The 14,320-nt window shown below is 39.0% G+C and overlaps 1 protein-coding gene across 1 annotated transcript in view; it reads right to left on the reverse strand.

The window, feature by feature from the left end:
* Nucleotides 1–1,054: 1,054 nt before the first annotated feature.
* Nucleotides 1,055–14,320, reverse strand: part of NWD2 (NACHT and WD repeat domain containing 2) — a 52,496-nt gene continuing 39,230 nt past the window's right edge. Inside the window, exons 4-7 of the mRNA XM_056489779.1 lie at nt 10,811–11,014; nt 9,100–9,244; nt 8,222–8,811; nt 1,055–6,686 (exon numbers count right to left, since the gene is read on the reverse strand). Of these exons, the coding sequence (XP_056345754.1) occupies nt 2,757–6,686; nt 8,222–8,811; nt 9,100–9,244; nt 10,811–11,014 (4,869 nt within the window). The 3' untranslated portion in view covers nt 1,055–2,756. The remainder of the gene's footprint in view (nt 6,687–8,221; nt 8,812–9,099; nt 9,245–10,810; nt 11,015–14,320) is intronic.

The following is a 14,320-nucleotide window of genomic DNA, read 5'->3' on the forward strand; positions in this document are numbered from 1 at the left end:
CCTCTGGCTTACCTTTGTCTGCCAAAGAATTTCCGGCTAATTCCCTGTTAAAGCTTTCCTGCAGCTACAGCCTATTCCTAGAATCTTCTGTGTCAGAAAATACAGACCCCATCTGAGCTTGTGCTTTATCTAAAAGGTAAATGAAAGCTTTGCTCTAGAGATGCAAATAATGCTTCTTAACCAAAAGTAAATTGCACTATTCCTATGTAGGGGTAGAACAGCACTTGGTATTTGGATGGCTTATTATTGGAGAAAATATTTTATCTCAGTACCACTGGATACACATACTTGGGACAGATTTGTGAAGGGTTGTGGAGCAATCACTCTTGCAGTAGCAAGTATCAGCAGCCTGAAGCCATTCAGGACCCTGTGTCTGCTGTATAGGCTCAGTGTGGGGAGTCTGACCCCTGAGAAATTGATTCAGAAAGCTGAGTGAGATAGGTTAGGCACAAGGGGTGATTCTTGGGGGTGTCCTGTGCAAGGCTGAGTTGGACTTGATGATCCCTGGGGGCCCCTTCCAACTCAGAATATTCTGTGGTTCTATGATTACATTATACTCCATTACTACCCAAAATCAGCTACTCTCCTGGCAGATAGAAGATGTATTTTACCCTTCCAAGATAATGAAAGAACTAACTTTCCAGTGTTACACAGCATAGGGACAGGGTCCTGGGAACTGTGGTGCCTCTTCCCATAGCTTCACAGGTCTGAATGGGAGTGGGGTTTCAGGTCCTTTTTTTTTGTGATTTTTACTGGGTTGGTCACAAAAGCCTTTGTGTCTGTTGATTTGCATACTGTCAGTACGCAATCTAGTCATAAACATCATCTAAGCATGGCATATTTTTTGTTGTTTTTGTTTGATTTTTTCTTTTTTTCTTTTCTTTTTGCAAATCTCATTGTATTTCAAGTGCTTGATTTAGTTAGCTGCAATGGGAAAAATACGGGAATTTTTCCTTATCAATACTGTCCTTAAAAAAATTTTTTTGTGAAGGCCACATGTCCCTCTGCCAGAGTGCAATTTCCATGAAATTAAGGGACACACACAAGTCTGCTTCCATAGTTTATTAGTACAAACAATGCATACACAAGACTGTATATTTGTTTGAAGACTGCAATAGATTTCTAATTTAACAACTCTGTAACAAAATTTAACTAAATTTGACATTTATGAAAATATAAATCTCTGATTGGGTAGGTTTTCCCAACAATACAAAGTTTACATAAAAACATTCAATATGATCTATTAGTTGCAAACCAGTTAGGAAAAATCATTCAAGTCACTTAATATACTATATTGGCTTGTACATTGAACATTCACACACTACATTAAGTTCTAGCTTGGCATTCATTTCTTTGAAATTTGTGACATAGAATTCTGATTTTAAAAGTAAGATTATTCTGTTTAAATAATTTGAAAATATTTCCATGGGTGTGCCCTCTTTAAGATATGTAAGTAGGGAAAAATTTTCTTATCCTTTCAGATGTTGTCCAGTAAATATTTTTACTTAGGAAAATGCAAATTTTTACAGTATTTGTCATCATTTCACAATTTCTGCCTTGAAACTGGTAAAACTGTACAAAAGGCTCAGAACAGTTTCTAAAGCAGAAAGTGAAGCTTGTATGTGAAAGTAAGAAAAACCCATTACAAACTGGACTAGGAAAGGACCTCTGGACAGCCTTTACATTTAGTGGAATATTTCAGCAGATACACAAACAGTCCCAGAGTGTTTGGTCATTTGATCTGTACTTATCATGGGAAAGAACAGAAACAATACTAAGGCAAATATTGTAAGGACTAATACATGGCATGTCTGAAAACTACCAGGATTACTTTGGAGACATAGGAGATACTTTAGACTTTCTTACAACAAAATGGACATCAACCTTTTAACATAAGGAAATAAATGTCTTTAAGTGTTTGTCAGTAACGCCCCTTCTCTTTGAAAAATTTTCATTATGACCTGTACTAATACACACTATGAAGAGGAAACATTTCCCCAAACCAAAAATAAAACCCTAATCCCTATACTTCCTTTAGAACTCAGGACTTTTATAATTTTTATCACAATACAGAAACCTGAAATCCCTGCATGCAATTTAAAAAAAAAGCTTTCATTCTGTTCATTAAGGTGAACAAATACTTGTTGCCTCACGTGCTGACATGTTAGCAGCTGACTGGCACCTACTCCTTCCAGCCCAAAGATTAATCCCATTTAAAAACGAAAAATAAAAGTAGGTATTTTTAAAATGATGATGGAATGTATCAAGTGTTCCAGGTTGGCAGGTGACCTCTTGTCATTGCACCATCAAGGAGAAAAAACACATTTTTGCAAGTGGGTATAAAGTTGAGTGTTAGCTATAGATCCATCTAGGTGACTTGGAATATAAAATAGTGGTCTGACTTCTCACCAGTCACTTAGAGCTTTAGTTCTAGTTAAAACAGTCTGTCAACCACAGATATGATCACCTAACTTCTGTAATAGCGTAACAATTTTGATAGTATTGCTAGAAATTTTTAATCAAGGCCCTGGTGAAATTCTGGACTAAACCTTATATTCCAAAATTAAAAAAAAACCCTGCAGCCCACTTGCTTTATGTTTGCTTTTATGTTTATAGAAATGTAAGACAGGAAAAAACAGCTGGTCTGCCCTCTGCTGTTTCTGTCTGTCTTCCAAGTAACACACTGATTTTTACATTAATTCAGAAGACACACCTAAGCAAGTGTACTACTCAGATAAGCTCGTCCAGATGTTTACTCAGTTGTCAGATGCAAAACCTCTGCAATCTATGGCTGAGCACACTTTCTCATAGCAGTAGCTGTGTCTTTTGGTTGGTGTTGCTTCACTCACCTCAGCCTCTGTAACTGTAATGGGGCTATCCCTTGCAAATACTTCTGTTGATTCCCTCCAAATGCAGTCTGCAGTCACTTTGAAGCTGTAATTGTGACACTTTGGCCTAATCACTTGTGTTGCGTTGTTGAAAATCTGGCGGCTGTTTGAAGTAGCAATTTTGATTTTCAGCGCAGCATCAACTCGATCCACTACAGTGTAAGTGCCTATACTTCCATCATCAAATCCAATAATAATGTTTAAATGTCTCTGTGAGAGTGCAAGAAAAGTGGGAGTTTTATAAAGAGAACAGGCACCGATGTTTTTGCCATCTGCTAGCCTCATTACAATTAAACTAGAGACTGCACCATTGTCATCATCTTCTTCCCCACGGCAGCAAATGTACACCAGGTAGCGGCCGTCCCGGGACAGCCTCTGCCGCCAGATGACACCCGGGGCGTGAACCACGCGGAGTTTTCCGCTGTACAGATCAAGCACGTTGATGTTCTCATCACCACGGGTTATAATTCCTAGCTTCCCGTTTGGAGATATTTCAAAGTCTTCCAGTTTTTTTAAGAAATTGGTAGGCAACTGTACACGTCTGCAGATGACCTCCTCTGTGAGGCTCCAGATGTTCACAGTTTCGGTAGATGTTATAAATACTATAATATCTGGGCAGTCTGGTATCAACTTAATATCCACAATGCTTGCACCATCATCGCAGCAAAACTTCTTTGTTATACTGCCTGTCCAGAGACTCACTGCCAGCACTTTGTTCTTTGCCATTCCAACTACAAATGTATTTGCAGTTGTTATAAATGCATTCTGTAAGGCAACTAAAATATTGCAAACCCTATGTCCTGTAGCCAGTCGCCAAACTCTAGATGCATTCTGCTCGCAGAGAGAGACTACAAACTGATCATTATGAGTAATCATCAGCTCTGAGATCTTTTGCCCGTTAATGCGAAATATATTTTCACCACTAACCGTGTGCCATACGTACTGGCTGCATTTATCATCTGATGTAATCATTATCTCTCCAGAAGAGGTCAGCACACAGTTTTCAACAATACCTTCATGCTTGAACACAGCTTCAATAAATCCAGTGCTGAAGTTCCACTTATGGACAGAATCTGATCCATCCAATGTGTATATTAATTCACCTCTGGCTGGCAACACCAGTCTTTGGATGGGTTTGCCAGATTTGTCAATATTGGACATAGCAGTTATGATGTCTATGTCCCAGATAGAAAGGACACCACTGGTGGATAAGGATAGCAGCATGTTATGATGATTTGATTTAATTAGCCTGACTATAGTTCCTGAGATTTCCTGTAAGCTTGCCATACACTGTCCAGTATCTCTTCTCCAAACAAAAATGGCTGAGGTATTTTCCATTGAAGCAATTATACAGTTGCCATTTTTGGACAGCACAGCAGATATAAAGCGCTCATTGTGTTTAGCTCTAAACTTTTCAGCCACCTTCCACACACGAGTGTCAAGAAGTTCAATGCTGAGAGCCTTACATATTAGAATTGCACTTTGGTCTTCAGAAAGCTCTATGCTGACAACTTCGCTGTCTTCTCTTCTGCAGTCAAAGTCATCTGTAAGCTGGGGTTTTGCGATTTCCTCTGTATTCCAAACGGAGAGGCTACCCTCACTGTCCACCATCACCATTTCTTGGGCTGTGTCCAAAATGAGAAGGAATTTCACAAATCCACTTGAAAATTCGGAGGTCACGGTGGTCAGCTTCTCTCCGCTGCCCAAGTGGAAAATGGTCGCGGTGTTCAGATACTGCCCGCAGAATGCGTAAACTCCGTCTGGAGAGCACTGCACACAGGTCACCTCGTACCAGCAGTGGAAGTGATAGAGAGGCCAGCCATAAAGCAGATCTATTACAGTAACATCTTTACTGGCCTCCAGCCAAGCAAGCGCATGGTTGACTGATAACGTAAATCCATTTATAAAACTGGAGTCCCCTGCAAGTCCACAGTGTTTCGACCCCTTAATTTCCACCTCAGATAGAAGACAGGAATTTATGTTATCATATATCAAAAGAGTGTTGTTTGTTGTAGCTACTACAAGATACTTTTCATCGCTACTAAGCTTCATCCCTAAGATAACAGATGGAGCTGTTGTGATTTGCCTTAGTAACTGGCGGGTTTCTACATCCCAAGTGCTAATGGAGCCATTTTCTAAAGCAGCAATAATTGTGCTGGGATTAAACGTAGGCAAAATCTCGGTGACGTGCATGCAGCTGGATGACAGTGGCAGGCGCTCGGGGCTGTAAGTCACATCCATGGAGGAATGCAGAGGGACGATAGAGCAGTACTTGGGTCCATCCTTGTCACATTCTAGGAGGAGATGTCTGAGTTTGGGCAATGAACTTACTACTGGGAGAAGTCTCTGCTGCAATTCAGCAGAGAGCGAACCTGGGTATTTTACTACTTTGAACTTTATACTGCGGAGGGTACTGGCCAGAAATTTCAGCTCCTTCTCCTGAGAGTATGTGTAAGCCAGTTCTATGTCAGAAAGTGCTTTATCAAACTGCCCTATTCTAATCATGGTGTACAGCCAGCTGAAGTTCATGATGACTCCATACAGAAGATCATCAGTTCTTCCACATCTTGTTAAATGATGAATAAGCTCAGTCATTTTTCTGTGATTAATAAAAAAGATGTCAGGTTCCAATGGGTTACACTGAAAGACCCATGGCTGATCTGGTGCCTGCCTGTCAAAAGCAGCCTGATCCATGCAGTGCTTGTCATCCTCGTTCAGGCCTTTACTGCCACGGTCAGGACAACCACTCGGATATTGGTCATTGCTGTAAAAAGGTTTTCTTCGTCCACCTGACCAAACACCAAGGAAATACTCTGCCATGACCGTGTGCATTTCACGCAAGTCTTCTTCATTGTGCAGGTACAATTTCTGGGCAATCAGATGCAAGTGCCTATTTGCCCAAAGAAGCAGCGTTACATTTTTCACCTGCCGCTCTATTAAATACCCCTGTAAGCCCTCCTTAAGTCTTGCAATGTATATATAAGGAATTCTCAGTGGGTTACTCTCTCTGACTCTCTCATTCAGCTCATACATAACACTGTTGTCAAGGGCTAAAATATCCTCCAGTTCCATTTCACTCAGGCCAGATCTGGACATAGTGATGTAGCCAAGTGCTCTTGACAATAGTCTTGACCCACACTTGTTTTCCAGCGACCAAAACAACTGCTCTATGCTTTCATGGACGGTAAAAGAGAGGGAGGACTCATCCACATCCTTATGAGATCTCCAGTGCCTGACCTCTCTGAAGGTTAAGTTCACAAACATAGGCAGTGTGCACTTGGAGAATGCCTCATTGACATAGATCTGTTGCCCTGATGTTACTTTCCTTTTAACTCGCAGCAGCTGATGTTTCAGTACTTGACTACACATCTTTCTGTCCCTTGCAGTCAATTCAATATAGTTGCTTTCTTCATGAATAAGGCACCTCAATTTTTGCAGGATCCCATGCTTGTTTGGCAGTGTTGACAAAATTATGCGTACTGAACGTGGAAGGTGAATGGGAAGCCACCAGAGCTTCCTACCATCATCACTATCTGTTAGCTGTTCTAAAGCATCAAATATGATCACCAGTGGCCTGTGAAATGAAGACTCATTCAAGAGATTTATGAACAAGTCCCGAAGGTCATGAATCTTTTTCGGGTAACTTTGTACGAGGCAGCGATAGTTGACTGCTAGCTGTTCACAAATGCTTTGAAGTATATTCTTCAGATCTGTACTTGTTTCAGTGGATCCCAAAAATCTTATAACTACCACGGGGTCAGAATCTGGTCCCATCTCTTCTTGCAGCCAGGAATAGGCCTAGAATATAGAGCATAATTTAATTTATATCTCAATGAAGCACAGTAACAGAGTTTATAAATAGTGATTGTCTATATATGAAAAAACATTTAAAAATATTACTGGTTGAATAGAAATGCTTTCACTGTCAGAGTTCAAGGTGGGTGCACTGAATGAAATTAAAATCATGTATCATCTTTGTTTAGCACAAAATGGCTTACATCAAAGGGGACATGACTAGAATGTACTCCATAAATTCCAGGGTACTCTTTGCAAAATCTGAGTCTCACCTCTGAAAGTAAGTAGCCTCTTATAAATAAACTTCTTTAGACACTACAGAATGTTATCCTTGGTCAGGCACACCAGCCTACTACCTAAAGCTGTTCAGCATTTATCCTGACTGAGTATAAAGACATGTCTCTAGAGGACATGGATCAGAGTACAGGCTGCCCTTAAATAGCTAGTTACTTTAATCCTTGGCCCATAGAATTACACTTACAGGTACTTTGGTGTACCTGTGACCTTTAATCTAAAACACTGCCACAAAAAGAAAAACATATCTATCTCTTGAAGTTTTTTTGGTGAGAGCACTCCAAGCCAGTGAGGAATGTAATTTCTTTAAATCTTCCCTGTCTGTGCAGGCCAACACTCTCGGTTCTACATCTCTTAATCTCACCTTATGTTATTATAGTATTTTAAAAGAAAAGCAGAGTCTTTAGGCTGATTTATGCACTCAGATATGAAATGAGATCTTGAGTTGCAAATCCCAATTTCATATATGCACCTAATGTGACTCCACAGGAAGTAGATACAGGCATCTTAAACAGTATTGTTCGCTTCTTCATTTCCTTCTGGCTGATATGGCTGTTTCCCAGCTCACCATGCTAAATTCCCTGACCACCCTGCCAGGAACTCGAAGTTGTGACTGTCACCTGCAGAATTAGGTCTGGTGATGCCAGCTTGGTCTTTTTCTGCATCTTGTCCTGCCTTGCACAAATGTTTCATTCATTTGTCTGTAGTACTCAGCTCAATGACTTAAACAGTATACACCAGATAAGTAAGTATGGACATTTTTGCAGCTTATTACTTATAGATTTGTAACCAGTGTATTAGAATAATTCTGGAATAATTTCTAAAGAGAACATGAGATGGCATGACTTGGAAAGACATACTGAATTTGTGTTTAAGACTAAAACTAGAATAAGATGTTTAGATGGTTGTGGATTCATAGGGCGGCCTCAGAGAAACAAGAAGCAAAAAGATCATTCTAAAAGATATATTGTTAATTCAAAAGATATTGATTCCTATCAGACTTCTAAGAGCTTTGATAAACTATATTTGTTTTGGCTAAGCACATGACACAGATATGTTATTATTGGAAAGTAATATTTTTCTGCATATGTGTACAATCATATGCCAAATACACGTTATTATTTTTATTTTATATATCAAGGGCTGATAGATCTGATGTTGAGAAAAGAAAGAATTAAACTAAGTTAGACTTTACACACAGCAATGCTCTCAACATGACCTTAGCATGTAAGGTACTTATTTACCTTCTTCGCTGCTTCAGCTAACAGAAGAGTCTTCCCTGTGCATGGTCCTCCATATATGATAAGAGGGTTAATGTGTCCTAGTTTTCTAGGCAGAACATATTTGTGAACGATGTTTAATGCCTCACATCTATATTCATAAAAGGTGGAGTACGTTTTACATAGCGATGAGTGTTGAAGAACTTCATCGTACAGCACGTCCGTCTCCGTGTCAAAATTCTGCTGCACTGTAGCTTGGATTATATCAATCATGTCTTCGTAGAACTGTTTACCAAGCCCTTCAATGTAATGGCTCTCCACTTCCTGGGAGTAACCCAGCTTCATGTCGCAGTGGGTGACGGACGTGTACACTCTCAGATTGGACGATGCGACAATGGTAGGAATGAATTCATCCCTGAGCTTGATCAGCTTCTCATGGGCTTCAGGATCTCGTAGGAACTTCCCAGCTTTATGCACCACGTCCATGTATTTTCCCATCTCGGGAATTTTAACGAAACGCTCAATGTTGGCAATTTTCCGGATGTAGCAAACACACTTCTTTAGAAAAGCTGGTGTTTGTTTACCCAAGGCAAAATCAAGTTCATCTTCAATAGCTGGGGATGAAAAGACAACACAAGAGTCTCTGTCAGCTGTTCTTTACAAACAGTTCAAGAACATGCCCTACCCCCAACAGGCAGACATTTGTTCTCTATAAAAAGCCAAAAAAAAAACCAAACACAGAGAATTTGCTGGGTGCTTTTGGGTTTTAGTCTCAAGCAAGCACAACAAACCTTTTTTTCTCTCTTTAATTATACAAGAAATGCCAACAAAAATATATTTTCATGTTTGTGGAGTGGTTGGCAGAAAAGACAATAAATGGGTACATAGAAATCGTTAGTTACCAGAGGAAAGATATCTCTTTGCTTGGCTGTGTTTCATTTTTCCTTTCTCATGCAGCAATTTCACGGCAGTCTTAAAAATCTTCTTAATCTCCTCTGATATATCTTGCCATTTGTTCTCATTCATAGAATTTGAAGAAGATTCCATCTTTTAAAAAATCCATAGTTAAAAAATAGGTGTAATACATACATATAAAATATCAGAAAGTAGAAGTCTAATATTCAAGGCCAAAAATAACATGGTAATAGAGAAACACATATACAAACAAAAAATAAATAAAAGGTGAACATTTTATAGTGCAGATGATCATAATGTATTCCATTTTAGAATTTTGAGAGTTAGCTCCTTGGAGTATTTTCTAAATCCCTAGTGTAGGCAGCTAATGCATAATTTTTCAAGAATAAGGCCGATAACACCTTTATAGAAAGAGTATTTTGATAACCAAGCCTGAAATAATGATAATAAAGCAGCAGCAATAGTGCTAAAATTATCACTCCTTTAATGAGACGTAATAATGATAATAATTTAAACTTGGATCTCAAAACTGAAAATGAGGTTCCTGGTACCTGTAATTAAGTGCCTTATATTAGCTACCATATTTTAAAAATACAGGATTATATGTGACATTATGCTCATTCATTCATTGCTATAGTAACACTAATCTTAACTGTCATCAGAAAGGAACTCTAATATAAATTCACTAATCCTTTCAGACAGTATCTTGCAAATGCCATGCTGGTGCTTTCTCTAAAGCAGCTAGGTTTTATTTACTGCTGGTGAAATATTTCAGGGGTCTCCAGTTTTCTTGGAGTGTGGAAACTCCAGGATAAATTCCCTAGCAACTCTTTCCTGACAGAGCTGCTAGTTTCTTTCATATAAGTTTATGAGATGTAACTCTGTGTTACACCTATGTTACAGCTTTAAGTTATGGACATCTTTTTAAAGTTATTTTAAATTATGAACATTAAGTCATTTAAGTTATAAACAGCTTTTTACTTTGTCCCATGTTAGTCAGTAGCTTCAGGAAAAGTACAATGATTTAATAGCAAATAACCCAAATAAATGAAGTGAAAACTCTTTTAAGGACTTCATTTTTTGTACACTAAAATATCTCCTTAGTTATATACTGGATGTGTAGGAGGGTAGAACTGAGCCCTGAGAAATAGATACTGTTTTTATCATCATCAATTAAAGACAAATGCCTGCTTTAAAAATTATAATGAACAGTGTTCAAAAATCTTATGTTAGAATACAGTTAATAAGTTAAATCTATGATACCTGACTTGGGACAGTGCTAAGCACTTGTTTGACTGTTAGAGTTTTCTTCTATGGGATAGAAGGGAAAACATGTATTTCCTCTGCAAGTCCTGTTAATTGAAATCCAGCAAATGCACAGTACAAAGCAGAAGAGCCTGACTTCTCCATGTTACCACACCAGTGAAGGGAAATCTGTACAGCTGTCCCAGAGCCCTAACAGATGGCCCAAGTTCACTTGCTCTAGCAATCAGAGTGCACCAGGGCAGGAGTTCGTTCCTTGGTGTTTGCAGGTGCTCCTTCACCGTGTACAGGAAAGGAGCAGCACAGCAGCTCAGGTTCAGGTGTGGGCAGGGCTGTAGAACCTAATTCAGAGACAACAGCAAGTGCCTGGCCTTGGGGACTATTGCCACTGTAATGGAGAGAGACAACTCTTGTGAGCAGGTGAGTATGACTTACCGTATTCTGGTAGTTCTTCAGCATTTCTGATTTTGGTCTGAGGTAATATGCTGGTGGCACTGCGTTCTCATCCCTGCAGTACCACTCCTCTAAAATCCTTGTCTCTAGCTTGGCCTCTACAGCAGCATCCAGGATCATTTCAAACTCTGCTGACTCAACTTCCCCCGGTATTCGGATGTTCCCATACTTCTCTCCCAACAGGCCCTATGTATTTACAGAGAAGGAGGGATTAAATTTTTCTTTTTCATTATGCAAAAAGCATCTTCAGGATGTGAATTTCCTAAAAGTAAATCTGGTAGTAGTGTAATGACCTTGAAATTACTAGGAAGGGCAACAGATACCATGTGACAGGAATTATTGTTAAGGGCAGTGTACTGAGCTGCATTTTACTATGACAACATAAATAACTTCAACTAGATGCATTGTCTCTCATGGTACTAGTAGTAAAAATACAAAGGCATTCAAAAGAAATAATTAAAAAATGCCCTACACAGCATGGTAATGACTAGTCACAGGTTGAGATTATCCTCACATGCAAAAGCAAATTGAAATTGTGGCTTATACCAGCAAGGATCAGTGTTGCAGAACCACAAACTGCTTTTCTGTCTTCTATTCTTCTTCTCTTTGCCCCAGTAGCTGAATGAACAGTGAGGCAAGGAGGGAGCAAATACTGAGTAGAAATTGATTCAACTCAGTAAATTTCTACTCACACAGGAGACATTTTCCTTTAAAAAATGAGGATTAAACTGGTTGTGGTGCTCTAAACATGCTCTTTTAAAAGAAATTAATTTCTGTAGTTTATTATCTGTAAACATTTTGTAAAAATATGATTGTAACATCCTACAACTTCATAGACAATTGTGTTATAGAAAATTACTGTTATCTTTTGACAATTTTTTTCAAATTTGCAAGCATCAGATCAATTCTGCATTAAATACTTGGTCCACAGAAGTCAGTGAGAATTCTTACTTAATTTAAAATTTGATTTTTAAAAATTCTTTCATTTTAAATGTATCCAACAAAGGTCTTGCATTAATGAGAAGGAGTACTTAACGTGGAGAAGAACCAACAACAGTATCAGAATCCTGATTTGAATTAGAAAGATCTCTTAGTAAAGGAATGCTAATGCAAATAGAGTGATGCCCTAAAAATGTAAATGAGCATGTTTGTAAATAATATCTAAATATTCATTATTTTTAAACCACTCATCATAATGAGAAGCTGTTTTGAACTCTTCCAGTGGAAGAACACCCTGAAAAATCAATAACTGATGATGATGATGATGATGATGATGATGATGATGATGATGATGAATCCTGCCTCACTGATTCCAACAGCACAAAGCAGCAGAACACTGCTGAGCCCAGCACATGGTACTCCAGAGGCTCACCATGCCATGCTGCAGCCCCAGAGCAGTGCACAAACACTTCCTAATCCTTCCAGGGAAAACCAGTTAGCTCAGACCACACTTGACACTGTGTAAAATGACCTGGTTGATTTTTGCCTGGAGCAGACTAGGGAGAACTCATGAACTACCATGCTGGCTCTGCTGGCACCCTCCACAGAGAAGCACTGACAAAGAGCTGGTGGACAGCAACAACTAAATGTCTGTCCACTGCTCAGGAGAAGCAAAGAATGTAGGAATTGTGACAGTTCACACAGCCCAGGATCCAGTTTCTGACAAGTCACAGCATCCAAGTCCTGTAATAAGATTCTCCAATAGAGAGGCTTTAGGGGAAAGTTGAGTTTGCCTGGCTGCCCATTCAGATCCCACCATAGCTCCATTCAGGCTACATCAAGGAGTCAGGAGAACAGAATGAATGTTTCAGCAACCAGAATGATACAATAATTTAATGAAATAAAATTATCCAATATTTCTAGAATCTAAATTTATTTTTGATTTGTGATCATTCCAGCTAGTAGCTCCCCTCAGAGAGGGCTATGTTGCTTCACATAATGAGATAGCTGGGGAAATTTTTGAAGCTTCTACTCTTCTGATCTATTCATAGAGCCTATGGTAATTTTGGAGTTCTGAAGCTGCAGAGGTTAAACAAAATATCGTATTATTTTCCTTCTTCATTCAAGTGAAGTTAATAACTTTTATCATGCTGAATTGGAAAGCCTCTTCACATTCAGGTTGACATAGAAATCTCACAAATTGCTCTCTGAGGAGCTTTTACCTTGTATAGAAATTATTACTTAAAATTCATTAGGCTACACTTTTTCTAAATGTAAGTCCAGTAGATTCAATAGACAGTTGCCCAAGCAAAGATCAATAGCTGGGCCCTTCATTAACAATACTAAAATGTCAACATTATTATGTCTGATTTTAATGCACTGCATTTAATCAACTAAGTTTGTTTTGGAACTATTCTGGGTACTTTTCTGCTTCTCTGGTACAGTTTATGCAGCTCTCTCTCCACTGTACTATAATTAAATAATGACTGGTTTTACTTTAAAATGAAAAGATGAGACTTTTTTAATACCTCTCATCTGTCATAGCAAAAGCCATTATGTAAATAATCTTGTATGAGGGATTATTCTCCTGACTACTTGAGCAAAACACAATAAAAAAGAACTTTGACATGATCCAGCAAACCCTAAATACAGTGCTTAGCAGGTGTATCATTTAGAGCAGAACCATCCCAGGCACTGCACTGCAGCTGTGTTCCTGCTAGAGCCCTAACAGAAGTTACCTGAGGCTCTGGTATTAATACCTGACTTGTGTGGTCATTTGAAGAATAATTTGGTAGAAAATGTTACAAGTTAGAAAACTACTTATGGAGTCACTCCTGTGCTTTTTGGTAACTTCAGACTAGCCTCGACTTACAGCCCAGTTTTACTGGCCTTTAATGGAGGCATTGAAACAAAACTGCTCCTTTTACTGGAGAGTACAGAAGTGACAAACACTGGTTTTCTGAAGGACTGTGGTATCACACCCCAGGCTGGGAGCAGCAGGCATGCTGAGTAAGTGCAGCTGTTTTCTACTGAGGAACTAATGCTCAAGTGCTGGGTTATGCCACACAAACACTCCAGGTTCCTGGGGAACAGTTCTTCACCCAAATGCACCTTCTCTAGATGCACTGCATGTTTTCCATTAGCAGTGGCACTGGTAAATAATAATAAAAAAAAAGCCTATATGTATTTGCTGGACTTTTAATACACTATTTGTTTCTAAGGCTGCATGACAGTGCATTTGCAGGTACAGGCTGTGAAAACTACATCTTCCCATGTTAGAGGTGAGGCTTGGAAGTACCTCCCTCCCTTCACTCTTTTGGTGTCATTCTGGTTAAATTCACATCTATCTGTAATCTATCAGGGTACCACAAAACAACTCAAACCTTTGAGGCCTCAGTGAGAAGCTCTGAACTGCACTTTTCCCTCAGGAGCTTCACTGTCTGAACTGCATCTGTGTCAAAGGCTTGCATCAGCCTCTGGAAATATCTGTCCCACCTCCATTTCCCTATACATTCAAGTAAATGCAGATTTCTTCTTACAAAAATAAATAAT

The sequence above is a fragment of the Oenanthe melanoleuca genome, chromosome 4 (genome assembly GCF_029582105.1).
Source record: "Oenanthe melanoleuca isolate GR-GAL-2019-014 chromosome 4, OMel1.0, whole genome shotgun sequence".
Classification (NCBI taxonomy): domain Eukaryota; kingdom Metazoa; phylum Chordata; class Aves; order Passeriformes; family Muscicapidae; genus Oenanthe; species Oenanthe melanoleuca.